We start from the raw sequence: 20,162 nt of genomic DNA, 5'->3' as shown, positions 1-20,162 counted from the left end.
TTCACATACTTTTTTGGGAGAATGGGGCAAGTAAGGCATAGATTTCAAAAGACCAATAATTGAGATTTCCACTTCCAGGAGATTTTTGCTTTCTGCTGTAACACAGTAGCTCATGTCAGATCAACTCCCACCCTGAGAACAGCTACAAAAGATAGACAGACTACAAGAAACAGATTAATTGACTGCACTGGTGCACAATCCAGGATCAAGGGGCCAAGGTCACAGAAACACCCGAGGTGGACCTGACAATGTCCACTGCTTTTTCTCTTGAAATATTTGCCAATTTTAAGCAGTGTAGGTCAGACACTAAGTCAAGTTAGTAGCTCAGAGCTGCCATCACCTCATGGGGCCAAGGAGACAACTGAAGTTCAGGCCAACTAAGAAAGTCATAATGTGAGGAGTCAAGATCCTAGGGGGAAAGGCAACCGCAGAGAAGTGAGCCAACATACCACATTGCTTTTCCCCTCAAGGAGACTGATATTATGAAAGCTGCTTGGGGGGTGGGGGGGTGTAGCTGAGAAGCTAAGCACAAAGTAAATACTAAGAGGCTGAAAGGTTAAGCAAAGTTTTCAACCATCTCACAGTCCTAAGGAAACAATAAAAGGAATTTCAAGTTCACAAAGGAAGGTAGACTATATACAGTATAGTAAACACCGCAGACTTTCACTTACAGCCCTGGAAGGGCTATACCCTTGGAGTAAGAGTAAATCTCAGAAACAATTAGCTCTCATCAACACTGAAGTCCACTCTCAAAGCATCTCAATTCCTCACTGGATTATGGTCTCACTTGCTGTTTTTACTCTACAAGCCTGCCAGGAAAACTACAAAAATAAATACCGGGAAAAGGAAAATATCATACGGAGACACTATAATTTTTCAGTATTCAATCATAACTTACCAGACATTTCAAACAAAAAGTCCAAAATGACAGAAAAGAAAAACAAACAAACAGACAATAGAAACAGATCCACAGAGATCCAGATATTGGTGTTATCAGACATGGACTTTAACTACAATTAGTTGTCTAAAGAAACAGACTACAACTCTTAACTAAAATCTATTGAAATAATCAAATTGAAATTCTAGAACTAAAAAAACAGATCTAATATCTGAAATTAAGAGCTCGATAAATGGATCTGATAGCAAATTAGGTGCAGCAGAAAAGAAGTCTGTATAACTTATCCAAACTGAAGCCCAGGATGTAAAAAAAGATGAAAATACAGAAGAGAATCTAAGAGACACCAAGAGAGACAGTAAAAAACCTCAGGCATGTTTAATAGACTCCCAGGAGGAGAAAGAATGTGGTAGAATTAGGCAGAGTTAATTTTTGAAGACAACCGCTAAGTGGTTTCTTAAACCAACGACAGCATACCACAGATTCAAGAACTGCTATGTATCTCCCTGGCTGGCGTGGCTCAGTTGGTTAGAGTGTAGTCCTGTACACCAAAAGGGGGGGAGGGGTTTAATATACCCAGGTTGCGGGTTCGATCCCTGTTTGGGGCACATGCAGGAGGCAACTGATCGATGTTCCCACCACGCACCCCCCCTTCCCTCTCTCTAAAAATGAAAGGGCTATGTATCACAAGCAGTATAAACACAAAAAAAAACCACACCTAGGTACATCACAGTAAAACTGCTGACAGGCAGAGAAGGGAGCAATGGCACACTGACAGCTGACTTTCAACAGAAAAGATGCTCATCAGACAATGGAATGGCATCTTTAAAGTGATGAAAGAAAACAGGCAACCTAAAATTCTACACAGAAAAAAATCCTTAAAAAAAAAAAAAAAAAAAGGTAAATATGCTTTCAACCAACTTTCAACAAGAGAAATAGAATTAATAAAAAGAAATACCACAGAAATAACAAAAAGAAATACTAAAGGGGTTCTTCAAAAAGAAAGGTAGACAGGCATAAAAAGCAGAAGAAAGGGTAATTATGTGGATAAGTCTACCAAATATTGATGCTATACTATAATATCAGTAATGTTTTCTGGAATTTAAAATATATGACATCAACTGTACAAAAAATGAGTGGAATAAATGGAGCTTAATTGTTCTAAGGTCTTGCATTATCCTGGAGTGATAAAAGGCCCACCAGTAGACACTAGTAAGTCCACAATGCATGTTCTAATCTCTAAAATAACCACAGAAATGAAAGAATGCATAACAAATAAACTAAAAGAGGGCAGAAGGGAATAATAGAATATACTTGATTAATCAAAGAATCCATAATTTCAGCTAAAATCATACAAGCACTTCTCAAGTATTTATTTTGTAATGTGTTCACTTTGAGTCGCCATTAAATATCTCTCAACAATAAGATTGGACTAATAGCCCTGGCTGGTGTGGCTCAGTAGGTTAGAGCATCAGTGCACTGAAGGGTCATGGGTTCGATTCCTGGTCAAGGGCACATATCTGGGTTTCAGGTTCACTCCCTGCCCCTGGTCGGGGCCCATGTGGGAGGCAACCAGTCGATGTGTCTCTCTTACATCAATGTTTCTCTCTCTCCCCCCTGCCCCTTCCACTCTTTCTGAAAAGCAAACGGAAAAAAAAAATCCTCGAGTAAAGATTAACAAAAAAATTTTTAAAAGATTGGAATAATAAAATATACTGTGTCTTTCTTATATGCCATGCACTGAGGTAGCAACTATTCATAATCCATCTTAATTAACCCACAGAATAGAACCCTAGGTAGGTATTACTGCCCCTATCATAGAACTGAGGAAACAGGACTAAAACTGAGGAAACTGAGACTCAGAGAAGTTCATCAACTTGCTGAAGGTCCTAACAGCTATTAAGGGAGGGCCTCCAACCCAGGTTTATCTGGTCTATGTATACATTGCACAGTCTAGACAAAGATGGGCTGGGTGCTTTGCCTTCAATTGTGCTGTTGACATTCCCACCTTCTATTGATTTTGTCTTTGCTCTCAGTAGGAAGGAGAAAGCTTGAAATTCCCAATAAAATATTTCATATTCTCCAAGGGCAATGTGAACCAGACAGGCAGCAAAGTAACAGAAGTGAGTCACTAAGAGAAGAAATATATATTCTCAAGATGAAGTAGATAGATGAGAGAAATTAGAGAAATGGGATTGCTAAAAATCATTTTTCTTCAATTTTTTTCCCCCTGAGATGCAACCTTCATCATTATTTTAAGTGATGCTAACTCTAACATCTCATACTTTCATATTAAAAAAGGTAAAGGGAACTTTCTTCTAAATTCATATAGGAAGGACTTGGAAACCCACTGCTCTGACTTTTCAGCAGTCCAGATAATTAATAATCAAGAGGCCAGTGTTTCCAGATAAACATTTGCCTACCTTTGAAGTACTCAAGAAGATAATTAAATGCCTTCGACTTCCTTCTGCCATGGAGAATGGATGGGGGCGGGCAAGAAAAGCCAGGCACGTTTTTCAAGGTAACCTATTCCTGCAATGTTTCGTTCAATAAGCACGATTGGCAACTGTGAGGAATCATTAAAAGAGACAAGCTAATAAAGACTAAACTGAATTTATCTACCCCTCTCCCACCCCCTCATGATATCCACGGGAAACAGATTTTATTTCTTGGGTGATCATCAACATTATTCTCAATCAAGATCTGCAGAGTACAGCAAAGGATTTTTGCAATTGCTCAAATTTTATCATTGCACTGAGCTGCCTAGAAGCAAACAGCCTGACTTTCTAATCGGAGCCATTTGGAAGGATTGGCAGTTTTCAATACACGGGCACAGTAGAGCTGAAATACTGAAACTAAAGAGCTTATAGTGCTTTAGTTTGCCTTATAAAAGGACACCTAAGTCCCCCTGCCTGAGACCTCACAAGGCCTTTAAGAGAGACTGAAGGCCCATGGATTTCCACAGGGAGTTCCCAGCCCACTATGAGCTAGAAGGGAACACAGAGGTCAAACTTGTAAACTTTTATAGAGCCTTTATTGCTGTATCTGACTCAACTAATGAAAAACCTTTGTCTCTTCACGTCTGCCACCGAGAGGCCTGGCTGGAAGGGATTGAGCCAGCTTCATCTAGACAGTCCCTAAGTGATGAAAATGCCGCAATGTATGCACTGAACAAGTCGCAGCCAGCAGAGAATGTGTAATGAAGTCACATATGGCAGCACTTCAAAACCCCATCTGAACGAAAATAGGTTCTACTAGAGCAGGCCTTACAATCTTTTTTTTTTAAAAAAGGTTCAGCTAAGACCTCACTGAGATCCACTAGACAAATATAATGTTACTCATGCAACAAACATGGACTGAGCAAGAAGCCCCAGTGCCAGATGATATGGGACAGAGAAAGGTAAACCAGCCTCTGGATCCTCTTTTGAGGAGCTTATGTGTGATGCGTTAAGGGTCAGAGGTGTACATGAAAACTGTAATATAAGGATGGGTGTAAGTAACCAAAGAGAGGCACTAACAAGTGCACAGAGTTCAAAGGTGAGGGTGTGTCCATCCAAAAAGATTAGTGAAAAGCTTCATGCATTGTCAACATCGGAATTGGGCCTTTGAAAAATGGTTGGGGGGGGGGTAGGGAGGGAAGGTTGGACAGGGGACACTGAGGAGGAAGGTGACTCGAGTTAAAAGGCAGAGCATAAGCAAAGACCTCAGAGGGACCTTTGGGGAGTGGTAAGGAGTCGGGTGATTGGAGCAGACTGGAGCAGACACAGGCAGACCAGTGGGGTGTCCTCCACAAGATGACAGAGGAGAGGTTCTAAGGACAAGGGCAGTGCCGGGAACACAAGGGCAGCAGCTCTGAGAACCATGCTAGAAGGGTCAACTGACAGTCCAGCGGAGAGGGAGCCCTTACCTTTTCCAGAATTTAGGAGATTGGGATGGGTAAAAGCATAGAAACTTTTGAGACAAAAAGCTTGAGAAACCTTAGCTTGGTCTCCCTTGTCTCAGTCAAGCAGCAGAGAGGGGTGTAGATCCTGGAGATCATGAGAAAGGTTTAGAACAAGCCTTCCAATGAATACAGTAAGAAACGATCTACAAATGATCACAAAGGAGGGCCGAGGTGCAGCAAGGACACCCTGACTTGGTGAGGAAACTCAGGTGGGCAGGTGTGGAGACTTTTTCCCCAGCAAGGTGATAAGGCTTGGCTCAGAGACTGTGGTTGGTGTGGATTGTTCAAATATGGTATGAGGACTGGCAAAGAAATATGGCAGAGGGTCCTAGGATGTCAACAAGCTCACTGCTGAACTGTGGACCACCAGGGTCTGCCCTGGATGGGAGCCCAGAAGAGTGGCCTGGTAGCCTGGAAAAAAGGAACATTCAAGATCGAGAGCATTAAGAATGACGTTTGCCAGAGGGCAGGGGGGTTGGGGACTGGGCAGAAAGGATGAAGGGGCTGAGAAGTACAGGTTGGTAGTTACAAAACAGTCCCGGGATGTATACAGTCAGTAAAATTGTAATAACTAGGTAGGGTGCCAGGCGGGTACTGGAAATATTGGGGGCCCATTTTTATAAAGAATGACTGTCTAATCACTATGCTCTACACCTGAAACTAATACAAAATAATACTGAATGTAAGCTGTAATTGAAAAAAAATAAAAATTGCTTAAAATAAAATTAAGGCAGGTAAAAAAATAAATAAAGATCAGGGCACCACCGTGAGGATGGAATGTGGGTTCCACAGACACAAAGGAATTTGAAAGGAGTAGAGGGAAGAGGTTGTGGTCACAGAGGGAAGTATCAGAGCTGACAATCAAAAAGGTGACTGAATTCAGTGATGACAAGGTCCAGGTGTGCTCCTTCCCCAAGGGCAAAGATTAATACAGAAGGCACTCCCTGAGTCCTTGCTGGCCCGAGCTGGCTGCAGAAACATGAGCGAGGAAGGTGCGGCTGGGACTTACAGACCGTGGCAGTGCAGCAAGGTGGTCCAGAGGGCCAACCCTTGTTCTCATTTAACAGACGGTTTCTGGCTCTAGTCTGCAGTCATTCCGTTTGGAAACCTTTTAGCCTTCACACAGGGTGAGGAGGAGGGGTGAGCCTTGGTGTCCCCCAGGTCAAACAAGAATTTGGTAAGACGACTTTGCACTCCCCCGGAATTGACAGGCTCTTTACGGTCAATGCAACTTTACTTAGCGCTTGCTGCTGCGAGAGCCATCACCTCTGGCACTACAGACAGGACAGGCAGGGAACACAGGAGATCCGGTGGCACCAGCAACCGAGGAACACAAGGGCAAGTCACTTCTTAAAGGCTGGCTCACTGCTCACTGGACTTCTACCCATGACATGGCCTCCAGTTCTGTGGCCTTTGAGAGGGCCTGGGAGGCCAGAGCCACACAAAACCTTTAACTCGACATCATAAAATTGTGGGGTTTTGTATGTGCCAACTTAGCCAAACTGGAACTTCATTTCCCAGAATCCTCTTCCCTGTGCAGTTCTGGTTAGAGCTGGACAAAAGGGAAGTGCACACTCCGGTGGTCGTCACCGTTAGAGGTGGAGAGACAGACGCACAGGCGCTAGTGGGCATTAATTTGTCCTTGCTCTTTCTGCTCTGACTTTCCTCCCAACTGACGACCGCCGGGTGCTTGGCTGCAAATTGGAGGTGAGGGGCCAATCGCCCTTCCACGCACTCCTGCGCTTTGAGGTCCAAACACCTTCAGTGACCACACCGGACACAACAGTGAGCTCGCCGCATCATTGCCGTTTCCTCAGGACCAAGCTCACACCCTGCTGCGTGGTAACTCCGTGAGGCCTGCGGGTCCCCGAGTGGGCAGCTGGGCAGTATATACCACCTCGAGGTGCGGGAACGGAGGTACCTTCCCCAGTTACCTACCACCCAGGTACAACAAGAAGCTTTCAGGACTCATCCTGTTGTTTCAGGTGAAACATGCTTGCGGGACACATTGTTATTAGAGTAGGACTCTGATGAACAGGCCACATGATTGCATAAAGCGTGCGTGTTTCCACAGAAAACCATCTGAAATTCCCCTTTCTTCCTCTAAAACTTACCCGTATCTCTTACCAGGTGATAGTCCTTAGAAGAAATGCTCTGATAAACGACCTAAGGGGAACATCAGTAACTGTTTTATGAGCCATTTTCCTTGTAAGAAACAACCAAAAATAGGATTATGGCCTGACGTATCACCTTCATTTAGCAGGCGAGCTTCCTGTAAGCCCCAGCAGACCGCACCAGCCTCACGCACGTGGGCTCTTAGTTGCTCTGTGGGCGCTGACGACACCTCCAGGGTGACTTTGCTGGCATTCTTGCTCTGCCCGCCTCCCTCCTCAGAGTTTAATATCCACATTCCCTGAGGTCTCTCTCCCTGCTCCAGCTTAAGTCAGCTAGTCACCAAATGGGACACCAACCCACAGATGCTGATCCACTCCTACCTCCCAGAAACTGCACCGGTCATTTCCATCCGGAAATGCTTTTCCTGCTCCCGGCTCAAACTGCTTTCCAGTCCCACCTGCTCCATGAAGATTTTCCATAATAACAGCTCCAGGCCTCCGTTTTATTCCCATCATTCCAACAGTCCCATATGCACAGCTACCTAAAAATTCATCCGCTCAGATGTTTAACAAGCACTAGCCACCCATTCTGCCGTTCACTATAACTGGTTTGCCTTCTACATTGGACTCCATTTCCTAATTCCTTTGTAAATACTCCCCAAATGCTGCACAAGTACTAAAAAAGATGACCTCGAGGAAAAGCAGGAAGGTCTCGTAATGCAGCGTAGGGTAAGAGCTGGGCACCCATGTGTGGCTTGGACCAACGTGACTCAGCGCCCGGAGTGTGCCAGGCTCCGGGCCAGGCACCGTGGCTGGTCTGCTCTTGGAACTAAGGGTATGGATTTCTCAGTCAAACATGATGGACTATAATGCCTTCTAATAAATAAGAAAACATTGGGCGTGCCAGGCTCTAGAAAATGGAAAAATGAATAGCCGTGCCAAAAGCTGTTTTATTTTTTAACTCCTCTCTGCAGCAGCAGCACCCTGGACAGACACCGAATCAGCTCATACTCGGTTCTTAAGACATCCGAGGGGGGCAGAGCATTTAGAAAGCACTGGCTACCCCTTCACCTCCAGAATGGCCAAAGACAGCAAGCCACTTCAAACACAGCTGAGAACTCACTCCCGGAGGGTTCCTCATAAGCCTCGAAAACTCTGCATCCGAGACGAGAGCGAGAACATCACCGGGTCGGCAGTGTGGCTGCGCCTCGAAGTGACCAGGGTACACCGAAGACGGAGCTCGCACGGGCTCCTAGCGATGTGGACGTTTTCCAGGTCGGATGCTTTTCCTTGGCAGCGTCTCCAACATCATTTTGAACCAAGAATGGAAAGGAAGAAAGTCCCCATACGCTGAGAGCACATTTCTTAGCCAATTAAGACCATTGATGGGAGACGTCTGAATTTCAACTCTCCTACCCTTTAGGAGACACGTGGACACACCTGAGGCTGTCTGTCTTCTCACCGTGGTCTGGACTTGAGAGTTACATGTGGACAAAAACACAAGCCATGTTCCTGAGGGCTGGGCCTTGATTACTCAACCCCAACTTTCTCATGGCTGAAATCCTCAGCAAAGCGGGTCCAAAAGTCAGTAACAAGAAACATTCTATCTTCTAGAAACGCCTTATTGGTGGTATCATTTCTGTGACCTTTCCCAGAAGTCCGTCACCTCCATCACCTAGAGAACGCTGGAGAAAGAAAGATGCTAGTCTCACGGCACAGGGAACGGGCTGGAAGGAGAAGCGGTCGCTGATACAGTGACAGAATGACAAACAATTCCCAGAGCCCTCTGCGGCCGTGCCGCCGGGCCGTGGAGAGGTGCCAGGCAGGTGAGAGAGAAGGCGCGCAGGCTGCAGACAGGAGGAAGGCTGGGGGAGACGGGCGAGGAGCCAGGGCTGGACCAAGCGGCCCATATGGCCAACAGCAGGGGTCAGCGCGGACTCGAAGAGTTCTGGAGATGGAAGGGGGCCTTCGGGATGGGCTAGTCCAGCCCCTGACGTTACAGAGGCTAAGGGCTATTCAGCAACTTGTCCAAGGTCACAAAACTAGTGAGTGGAAGATCCAGGGCCAGATTCCAAACCTTGTGTTTTAGAAGACAAGGAAACAAATGTTCTCACATTGTGGCTAATTGCATCAATTCTCTTCTTCTGTGTTTTCAAACATATGTTGGACTCTGAATAGCTAGACGACGGAAGAGGTGGAACTGCGGTTATGAGCCCAGATGCTGGATCCCGCCATCTGGGTTTAAATCCCAGCAGCTCTGCCACTGACTTGTGACCTTGAGCAGATTCCTTCACCGCTCTGTGACTCAGTTTCCTCATCTATCAAATGGGGGCAACAGTACGGACCTCATGGGGTTACGAAGCCTACTAAATGAGTTAATATATAAAAAGTGCAGTGCATGGTGTAAAAAAGGTAGGAAGGGATTTCTTAGGGAGGAAATTAATCTTCATATTGGTTCCTGCTCAGCACACCAGTCCCCAAACCCCAGCTCGTCTTAGTCACACCTTGTTCCTATAATACCTGGGACTAATGCTTCTGAAAAGTCACGCCACTGTCTCCTAATCCATTCAGACCCAACCCAGTTAGATATTAGAGATAAATAGGCTCAAATGACGAGAGGTGAAAACTCTAGATAAATGTTTACACTGGCTACTGCCCACCCAGCCTACTACCCCTCAGATTTCCACTTCTAAGATCCTGGGTGCAGAAGTTGTTTCTTTTGGTCCTTACCTCTTACCTTCCTGGCCCATCCACTCCCTTGTGCCTCTGAATCTGCTTTTCACCCTCCTCACATCCTCTAGTCCCTCAAACCTTCTGCCATTTATCAGCCCTTCCAGCCTCAGTCACCTGCCTCTCCCGCCTGGACTCTTCTCCAACCAGCTCCCTACAGACTCCTGCACCCTCCATCCTTCCACCCTCATCGCACGGGGAGACCACACCGTGTGATCCCAGGCTGCCAGGCTTGGTGGGATCAAGTCAGGAAGCCAGGCTGACTGCCTACACCACAGGCCTAAGCTGACCCATCCTCAAGGCTAACTGAACACCTCCACATTCCCACGGAGCCCACCCCACACTCCTCTTGCTCTGACTCTGACCATGGCCTTTGCCTCAGAATTCACCTAGAAGCCCAGGCCACCAAATAATCCGTGTCAAGCACTCTTCCAGACCAGGGCGTCTCTTCCTTCCACTTCCTGTCCCCCAACAGGCATTCCCAAGAACTTGCCCTTGACCCTCACCTCAGTCATCCAGGTGTTGCTGCACTTTCTGGCAACAACACCAACCATAGGTCTGGTGCATCCTGCCCCACCTTGGAGGGCAGGTGTGAGTCAGCTCTGCTCACTGCAGAGTCCCCAGCATGCAGAACAATGCCTGGCCTGGGTTAGTAAGCTCTCTCTCAGTATTTGCTGAATGAGTAAGTGAGCCACTCTCCAAGTCACCAAGCTTCTCAACAGCCATTTTCAAACAGCTCATCTCAAGGCCAGGATGGGGCTGAAGAGCTGTGGCTCACCAGGTAAAAGAGATAACTGCCAACCTCCATCAAATCACAGCACACGTGGGAAGTGATCACATCTGTATGGCTCTCAGCGTAAACACAGCTTCTGGTTCAGGGGTGGCTCTGACCTGTAGGCTCTGGAGGCTGAGGGCATCGGTAGCCTGACACAGCTACAACCCACCTGAAACCCATGTGGGTCCCTTACCATGGCACAAAAGCTGGGAAGTCCTGCTTTAACCTCTGAGAAGTAACCCATCTGTCTGCACACTGCCTCTATTTTATTAGGATTCAAAGGTAGCACCCATTCTGAAATGTGCCCTGAACCTTTAAGCACAGCTCTAAGCCAAATTCCTCCTAGTCTGAGCAACAGCAGCCAAGAGAGTCGCTCCAACCCCCTGAATTATACCGAGGGATGTAAACGCTTTCACGTTCCAGCTGCTCAGAAAGGTGCGAGGCAGGAGGCAATTAAGGTCCCAGCCCATCGTACTTAAACTGGATTCACGCTGCTTAGCGACTCCATAATCTCGCACAAACACTTGGGGAGCATGGTGGCGAAATCGGCATTCGAAGAACACGAACATGTACACATGCCATTATCTCTCGCCTACTGGAAATCCCATCACCGGCCCAGGCCAGTGTTAACAACAACTGGGTCTAATTCTGCAGCTCTGCAAAGACTACAGTCGGCGTGGGGGGAAATCTTCCAAGATCTCAAAAAACCACCGACGGTGCCAACTGCAGCACTTGGCCTTTTTCAGAAGACAAATTATGAAGAATTTTTTGCCAGTTCAAGTTATTTTCCAAAAGCAGAGAGCCCAATGGCCTCGCTATCCTGCCTTTAAGAAACCAATGCAATTAAACGGAATAGCTATAAACTGCCCTGACAGCTTCCCCCCTAACTTTGCTTGATAAAGTGAGATGCAGTCACACACTGACAGACAAGCACACACCTTATTTAACTGCCAGACACAGCGCCAATATGAAAACATACGTCCGATCTCTGGGGTTAAAATCTGCTCAGCACTCGTCTCTAAAACAAAATAGCCATATAAACGCCGACTAGCCCGGCCGCATGTAAGGAATGAACACTGACAACTAGAGTTTCTATTCAGCAGGCTAATAAGAATAATTATAGCAAGGGCAGGCATTAATCAGCTTGGCAGATACAGGAATTCTGTTAACAAGGCTAAAATGAGTGCCAAGGAGCCTCTGAAGGCCACAGCACTTCAAAGACCGTTAGGCTGGATGAATTCACGGGGCTCCTCTTGCCAGGCCTCCTGGCTCAGTGCTTTCTGGAGGAAGCTGCATTTCGGTCCCTGGTCTCAGAGGTGTGGTGACCTGCCACGGGGTTGCGAGAATTGTGCCTGGGCTGCACTCACCCCAGATCCTATTATTTTTAACCACACTTTTGCTTTCAAACCACTGTCACCCTTTTTCACCTAAACTAACCTCAAGAAATATACAGCATCCGGTTATCTGGTGAACAGAAGCCGGCTTTTCCTCAGCAGAGGCAGAACCGAGTCCTGGGATGACTCCAGGCAAGTTCCTTACTTAACTTTTCTGGGCATCAGTTTCCTCACCTGAAATATGGAGAAAATAACAGTACCTGCCTCCGAGTGTTGTTGTGAGGATTAAATAAGAGAATATATGGCCCGGCTGGTGTGGCTCAGTGGTTGAGGGCCGACCCATGAACCAAGAGGCCCCTGATTCAATTCCCGGTCAGGGCACATACCCAGGTGGCAGGCTCAATCCCCAGCAGGTAGATGTCTCTCTCATCGATGTTTCTATCTCTCTATCCCTCTTCCTTCCTTCCTCTCTCCCCCAAATCAATAAAATATACACATTAAAAAAAAAAAAAAAAGAATACATGTAAGAGCCAGATGCTTGTCTGCACACACTATGTAAATAGCTGCCTGTTAGGTGCAGAACCCTGTACAGAAGCTCTGAGAAAGAATGAATAAAATATTCAGTATATGGACACACGTACAGTATATGTGAGCGCTGTGCCTGGGCAGCGAGAGAGTGAGCACTTTTTTTCTTTACCTTATACCCTTTATAACTGACACAGGGACTGCTAGCTGTCCTCCCAAATCTGTTCTTGTCTTCCATAGTAGCTGGCACACGGCTGCCAGGCTACTCTGCATTTCTCAGCTTCCCTTGCAGCTAGCGTGGCACGGACTGAGTTCTGTGGAATGGAATGTGTGCAGACAGGACGTGTGCCACGTCCAAGCTTGGCCTTGAAGCCTCCATACATCTCCTCTGTGCTCTTTCACCCTTTACGGGGCTGGAAGACAATGGCGACAACCAAAGGGGCCTTAGAAACTACGGGTTAATGGCAAACTACGTGTGCCATCAGCCTGGGAGCCAGAATGGCTGTGCCGGAGCAGGGTCCCACCCAACCTTTTCATCTGAAACCTCCCCTCAGGACTGTCAGGAAAGACACTTCTATTGTCTGAACCACTGTGCTTTGAGTTTATTTGTTAGAGCGGTTTGGCCTGCCTAATTAATATCATACCCTTCTATGTTATGTGAATTTTAAAATACAGAGGCAATGCTTTTGTCATTTAAAAACGACTTCAGTGGATTTGCAAATATTTTTTAAAAGACACCAGTTAAAAATATCTTAATTCCTCTCCACGATCTCCATACCTTCCCCTCTCTAATTCATGCTGCACACCAGAGGACTTACCTTCCTCAAACAGACTGCCATGTCATGGAAACTCTCAATGGCTATCCATTATCCATAAGTAAAAGGATATATACCTGTATTCAGCGCCAATATTTATCAAACACCTACTATGAGCCAGGCACCCTATTAGTAACAGGGATACTATAGTGAACAAGACCAGCATAGTCCCTGCCCTTGGGGGGTATAATCAGAGTGGGGATTTCAGCCAGGAACAGACAATCTCACACAGTGAGCTAAGTAAATGTGATGATGGGAGCACAGGCTGCCTGGCAGCCCCCACAGGGCCAACAAACCCACCCCTCGTGGTCGAGGCTTCTCAGCACAGCCCAGGAAGCCTTCAGAATCCACCCCAATGCCACCTTTGCAGTTTGCTCTCCCATCATATCCCCTCCTCCCATCTCTGGTTACTCCTCCCACCTCCGGTTACATGGACCTTCCATGCCATCTGGGAAGGAGCCACGTACCTCACCCATCCACACTTGGTGCCTCTCCCCAGAGCCTGGAATGCCCTTCCATCCTTTCTTTCAAAATTCTTATGGTCCCCAAAGCTCAGCTCAAAGTCCACCTCTTCAGCAAAATCGACCCCAATCCCAAATCAAATGAACCACCCTCTCCCTTGCTTCCTACCGGAACTTGGTTTCTATGTAGGTATTTCGTTGTCTATTATCTGTCCGCCCACCCCCGCCGACCACTCAGTGAGCCATCTGTCGGGACACTCGTATGGGCGCTAACGGACATTCGAGAAACGCTGTATTGAACGGACAAACGAGATAGGTCAGACACAGGCACTAGAAGTGAAAACCTGCTGGACGAAGCCGAGTGGATTCTGATGTGATGGTGATCGCTGGACCAAGTCAGGGAAGCCTCATGGAGGAAGCTGAGTTTTAGGGGGGAAAGGAAAAGCACAGGCAAGAGCAGAGAAGCGGGAGGGGCATTCCATGGCCAAGGAAACGATAAAGCCAGAAGGTTCACAGATATTCTATGTAAAGGAGAGCAAACAGGGTACTCAGGATGAAGTGTCTGAATCAGAGAGAAGACTAGAGGGGAGAGAACACAAGGGGAAGCATGTCCGTGCAAGAAAATCATAAAGAACCAACATGCAAAAGATGGGTGCCTCCCCCTGCCCAGCTGGTGTGGCTCAATGGTTGAGCATTGACCTATGAACCAGGAGATCACGGTTCTATTCCAGGGCAAGGCACATGCCAGGGTTTCCGGCATGATCCGAAGTAGGGGGCGTGCAGGAGGCAGCCAATCAATGACTCACTCATCATTGATGTTTCTCTCTCTCCCTCTCCCTTCCTCTCTTTGAAATCAATAAAAACATGTTAAAAAAAAAAAGGGGGGGCTCCCCCAAAACTCATCCTGTAGGAAAATAATGAACTTGGAAGGGAAGCTTGAGGAAAAAGCCAACCAAGCTCACTGTAGGGAGAAGTATCAGAACCTGGGCTAGAAGAGTAGCCGTAGAAACAGAAAGGACAGGAAGAAGCCGGAGTGTGCGCTGTGGGAAAAGCCACAGAACTGAGGGACAGTGTGGCCTGGAGGTCAAAGAAAGTAGCAGCAAGATTATGCCCAGGTTGCAATACAAGAGGAAAGATGATCTTGCTTATCAATATATTAAGTTTCAGGAATCAGGACAGGGCTACATGGTACAACAGGGAGGGCATCCCAGAGGTCAGGCTGAAGCCACGCCGAGGGAGATTCTGTGGGGCTGTTATCGGGTTCAAGTTCAGGGACCTGTTAGGAGAAGAGGCACTGGCTGGCGACACCACGTTCCCTGTGTGTAGCTAACCCGAGATGCCCAGTCAGGCCGGATACCCTGGTACACAACCAAGACTTCCCCAAGTGGTGCTGTCCCCCACTTCTATTTTTGCTCTTGCTGGTCTCTCTTGGCCCCTCTCCTCTCCCTTTTCCTTCCTTATCAGAGCTGCTCAAGGGCATTTTTTCAAACCTCCACCTGACTCCAACACCTTAAGTGGTACACAGGTTGTGACCTGCACATCTCCAAGGGGAGTCATTCTCACACAGACTGTAAAGTGAACAGCAAACGCCTAGAGTCGTGCGGTGCACAATCTGTGCAACCACTGGCCACCAGCAGTGTGCAACATCCACGGAGTGAAAGGGAAAGGTTAAAAGCACTAGGCTCCCAGACCGCAGAAGAAACGCTACCAAACGGAGAGAAAGGTCTGGAAGCTTTGTGCACGCGGTGGCAGCTAAGGCGATGTGTCTCGGGGAGTGAGATCCAGAAGACCCCTGGGAGGTGAAGGAAGAAAACACAGTAGCAGCTAGAAAGGCTGGCCCACCAGCAGCAGGAGTCATGGGGTGTGGGCTGTGGGAGCCCTGGAGCCAGCAGGCCGGGAGTGGCTGCGGAAGGCCTCCACTGGGACCCTCTGACCGTAAGTGCAGAGTAGTCATTTACCCTGTGCACAGCTGGGGCCTGGCTGGGACAGACACCACACACCACGCGCTCTGCAAAAAAGATTCTGATCTGCCTCCCCAAGGGGCCTGGAAGGAAACCGGTGGTCAGGTCGCAGGATTCATTCGGCTCTGGATGCCACAGACCCAAAGGATCCAAAACAATATCACAGCATTCAGGGGTCAGCCCTGGGTACCGTGGTGAGCACTTGAAACAGATGTACTTCTGCGGCTGATAACCATATGGTTATGGTACTATAACCACTTAAGAGAACCATTTATATCTATGTGAAGATGGTGTCTGTGTGCATGGAAGACATGGAAAACGGAGAGGAAACCCCCCCCCCAAATTCCTTGGGTTGGGGGAGCGTGCTGGGCCACATTATCCAGAGCCATCAGGTTTGGGGAGGGCGGAAGGCGGCAGGCAGCACAGGGAGGAAAAGTAACAGGTAGGAAAAGTTGGCCGAGCCACGGCGCCTAGGTCTTTGTGCGTAAACATGCGGTAGGAGCTGCAGGAAGAAATAAAGGGAGAGCCCGGGGCAGAAGCTCCGGCCACAGGACAGGACAGCGGGACGGGCGCGCGCGCTTCAGGGCAGCGCTCGGGCCACCCTGACCTTCGCAGAGGAACTTGGTGGGCTCCCCGCTTCCCTAGGAGGCAAGTCGGCCCGGGTTTGTGCCCGAGCAGCGGGCGAGCCGGTCCCGGCGACGGCGGGCAGATCAAAGGCGCACGTGCCCGGTCCCGAGCGGGGGACAGCGGCCAGGGGCGGGCACCTTCCGGCCGGGAGCTCAAGGTGAGCCGGGCTCCCCGCGCCAACAGGTAGGGCGGGCTGGGGACGGCGGGTCCGGGCCACTCCCCCGCACGTGTGCGGAGCGCGCGGGGCTCGGCCTAGCGGAGCGGGACTGACAGCCCGCGCGCGGCCGGCCCGGACTCGCGCCCGGCTCCGGGGCCCCGCGGCGGCTCCCCTCCCGGCCGCGCCGCCCGCGGATCCCGGCCGGGTCTCCCGGGAGCGGCGCCCGCACCCTCGGCGCCCCAGGCCGCGCGCCGCAGCCCCGCCCGCCGAGCACCCCCACCCCGGGGCCCGCGGGTCCTCCGAGCCCCGCGCGCACTCACCCAGCGACAGGAGCGCCAGCAGCAGCGGCCTGGGCGCCGGGCGCCCCATGCTCGCCGGGCGGGAGCGCCTCGCCGCCGCCTCCGCCTCCTTGGCCGCCGCCTCTCCGCCGCCGCCTCCAGCTCCGGCGGCTCCAGAGTCCGCGCCGCTCCGCCCGGGCCGCGCGCCTGCTCCGCTCTCCGCGCCCGCCGAGCAATCCCGGCGCCCGGCGGACGCGCGCCCCCCGCTCCCGCCCCCCGCCTACCTCCTTCCCGCCCTCCTCCGGCCCGCGGGCCACCGGGAGCCGGGCGCCAGAGCCGCCCCGCCGCGCCGAGCGTGCTGCCCCGGCCGCTTCCCGAAAGCAAAAGGGAAGAACCGCAGCGCCCGCCCGCCCGCGCCTCCCATCGGGCGCTTTGCCAGCAACAAACACAAACTTTCCCAAGCCCCTCCCCGCTCCAGGTAACGGAGGGAGCGCCGGGGCCGCGCGCTTAAAGGGGAGGCGGCGGCGGCGCCCACCCGGCTCTCCTCTCGGGCCCCCGCCCCACCGCAAACTTTCCTCCGACCTTTAAAAGTTGGCCCTGGAGCGCGTCGTCTGGAAACCCCATCACTCGGCCGCTTTCCGGGACACCCTGCGCTCCCCGCCGCGGGCTCACCCACGCCCCGCTGCTGCCGCGCCGGCCGCGCGCGGCCCCCCGCGGCCCAGGCTGAGCGCCCCGCCGCCTGGCACGTAGGGCCCTGCTGAAAACTATTCAGATGGGACGGAGACGGAAGGACCTGGAAGGCCGTGGATTCCGACCTCTTCAAGCACCGAGGCCTGCAGCGTCCAGGGGACTTGCCCGGGCTTCGCAGCCAAGCGGCCGGGCCAGAGCCCAGGTGCCCCCGCGTGCTCACCGCCCCTGCCTGGGTGCGCCTCGCCCCGCTCCCGGGGCTGATGGCACCCATTAGAACACTTGCCACAAACACACTCGTTCAAAAACAAAAACAAAAAACACCCAAGTGTGTTAATAGCTACAGTGTTTCATAGGGAACCGACTCATGAGACTACATTTAGTGCTTTAAGTGGACACGACTGGTTGCCAATAAAGACTCCCCCCCCCACACACACACACAATAGGGTTTTGTGCTTTTGATTTGAATACAAAAGGCCCAGTATGGGGGGGGGGGGAATTAGTGCCCATTGTTTAAAACTTCACAAGCGTGGTTCAAACGCACGGGGAGCAGCCCTGGTGCCTCCTGCCCCACCCCCAACATCATAGCTTCCCATTAATACACGCAAAACAAGTCACACATGTTAGCGGGGAAACTGCCCAAGCTGGGGAGGGGAGCCCTGCTTTACTCTGAGGAGGCATCATTATTTCCATTAGCAGATGTGTGAACCCTTCTGAGAGAGACCCTTAAAAATTCAACAATGGCACAACGTGACCGTACGTAATGCCACTGGCCTTTACACTTAAAAATGGTTAAAACGGTAAATTCTTGTTATCTATGTTCTAGCATAATAAAAAATTTTAATTCATTCTTGCCGCCAAGCATTCCTTCATGCTGTTCACTCACCTGCCTTTCTTTCCCCCTTCCCACCCCACAGACGCCTCTAGAATTTTTCTGGGAATGTTACCGGAAAGGGACGGGTCTGCCTCTGGCCGGCCTGTAGAGTGTGGGTTCTTGACTTCACGCAGGAAGGATTTCACAATATGAGTCCAGGTGATTTTGAGAGTACATTTATTAAAGCTGGAGACAGTGAAACAAAGGAGGGTTTAGGATAGAAACAGCAACAAGAGGGAGACTAGGCGGGGCTGCTTTGGCTCTCTAGAGACTATGGGAAAAAAGTGAGCCAGGGCCGGGCGGCTGTCAGCTCACTGGAGAGTCAGAGAAAAGGGGGCCTTGGGGACAGCTTCGGGGGTTTAGCCCCAGAGGAGCTGCCATTGCCCGTTGCTCCCTGGTTGCAGGTCTCCTGGGGCCCCTTAGAGTTTGGAAGATGCCTGCCTGTGGGGGAAGGGAGAGGTGTGGGCATGCTCCTGGGAAGGAGAGCTCTCACCCCCTCCTTCCCTAAGGCTGGGAGTTTGTGGGAGGTCTTAGGGGATGATCCAAAAGAATATTCATCAGCTTTCCCAGGTGTGTCCTTTCAGGGTTTTGGTCTCCACCATTAGTCATTGCAGCTGATCCTGGCTTCACCTGCCTGGCCTTGCTGCTTTTCTGAGCCTGGAGCTAAAATACGACTGAGGCTAGCTAGATGCTATCTCTAGGGAGGAGAGGTAAGGGGGGGCTTCTAAATCGCATGACCAGTGATATGAAAGGTCAGGGGATCTAAACCACATGATCAGCAATATGCCAGAGGAATAAAGGCCACCCTGGGGGTAAGGTATCCAGTGCCAGTTTTGCCCATTGCTAGACACCACACCTGGGGCTTCCCGCCCTGGTGACCTTCTGTATCTGGCTGTAAATCGCTCATTTCTTAGCTTCTTTACTAACCTGCCTCAGGGGGGTAATTAGGTCCTGAGGATGGAGTCCTCAGGAATGGGATTAGCGCCCTTATGAGAAGAGACTTGAGAGAGATGATCTCTCCCCTGCCACGTAAGGACACAGCAAGGAAGAAGGCCCTCACCAGGAACAGAATTGGCGGGCACCTTGATCTTACACCTCCAGCCTCCAGAACTCTGAGAACTAAACGTTTGTTGCCGAAGCCACTCAGTCTATGATGTTTGTCATAGCCACCTGAGCTGACTAAGGCGGCGTAACCTACCTACCGCTCCCGTCTCTGCCCAGTAACGGAAGGGCCAGAGGGACAGCCACAGTCTCATTTCGTATCTCCCATGTCACTGCAGGGTCAGTGTTTGCTAAAAACTCTTTTATTTAACAAACAAATACAAGTCTGGGAGTCTGCCCTGGGACATGGTGGTCTTCAATCAATATTTATAGAGTGAATTAATGCCAGGCACCCGACTAGACCCTGGGAATACAGAGGCATATAAGACAGTCTCTGCCCTTGAGGTGCTTACAGTCAGTCTGTGCATCATGACTATCGTGGGTGTGACAGCGTGCCTTGTGACACAAGACGGTGGTCAGTCCTTGGAAAGGTTGTCAAAAGAGCTCCTCAGAGGGGAAGGCTGAAACGAGTCTTGAAAAATCAGTAGGTCTTTAGCTGTGAGGTCTTTAGGGATGAGCTGACAATAGATGTTGTAAATTTAATGTGATAGGGACTCTCCCCTCCCCTTCCCACCCCTAGGTGTTATTAAATTAATGGTGCATCTTACAGTCATGGAAATAACAGTGGTTAATAGTTGAAATGGAAAGATTAGATGATACTGTCCAGGCCGGGCTACTAGCATGTGGACTAGTCGATAACCTGTTGGTGCTGGGAAGTCACCTGTGTTCTGAGAGTCAGGCCAGGACAGCCGCTTTTGTAGCAGAAAATGAGCATAAATTAATAACTCCAGACAGTTGGTCATAAACACCACACCCTTTGGATAGCCCTGACCACCAAAGGAATAAAATATGTTTCTAACTACAGCCGCATAGCACCTGCAGCAG

The 20,162-nt window shown here is 49.8% G+C and overlaps 1 protein-coding gene across 1 annotated transcript in view; it reads right to left on the bottom strand.

Moving 5' to 3' along the window:
* Positions 1 to 16,732, bottom strand: part of PTGFRN (prostaglandin F2 receptor inhibitor) — a 52,411-nt gene extending 35,679 nt beyond the window's left edge. The window contains exon 1 of the mRNA XM_087828028.1: positions 16,658 to 16,732. Coding sequence (XP_087684154.1) covers positions 16,658 to 16,706 — 49 coding nt within the window. The 5' untranslated portion in view covers positions 16,707 to 16,732. The remainder of the gene's footprint in view (positions 1 to 16,657) is intronic.
* Positions 16,733 to 20,162: the final 3,430 nt, after the last annotated feature.

This window comes from Miniopterus natalensis, chromosome 19 (assembly GCF_054644295.1).
Source record: "Miniopterus natalensis isolate mMinNat1 chromosome 19, mMinNat1.hap1, whole genome shotgun sequence".
NCBI classification, from domain to species: domain Eukaryota; kingdom Metazoa; phylum Chordata; class Mammalia; order Chiroptera; family Miniopteridae; genus Miniopterus; species Miniopterus natalensis.
The sequence above is the reverse complement of the archived record's forward strand: the minus strand, read 5'-3'. Positions and strand labels throughout refer to the sequence as shown.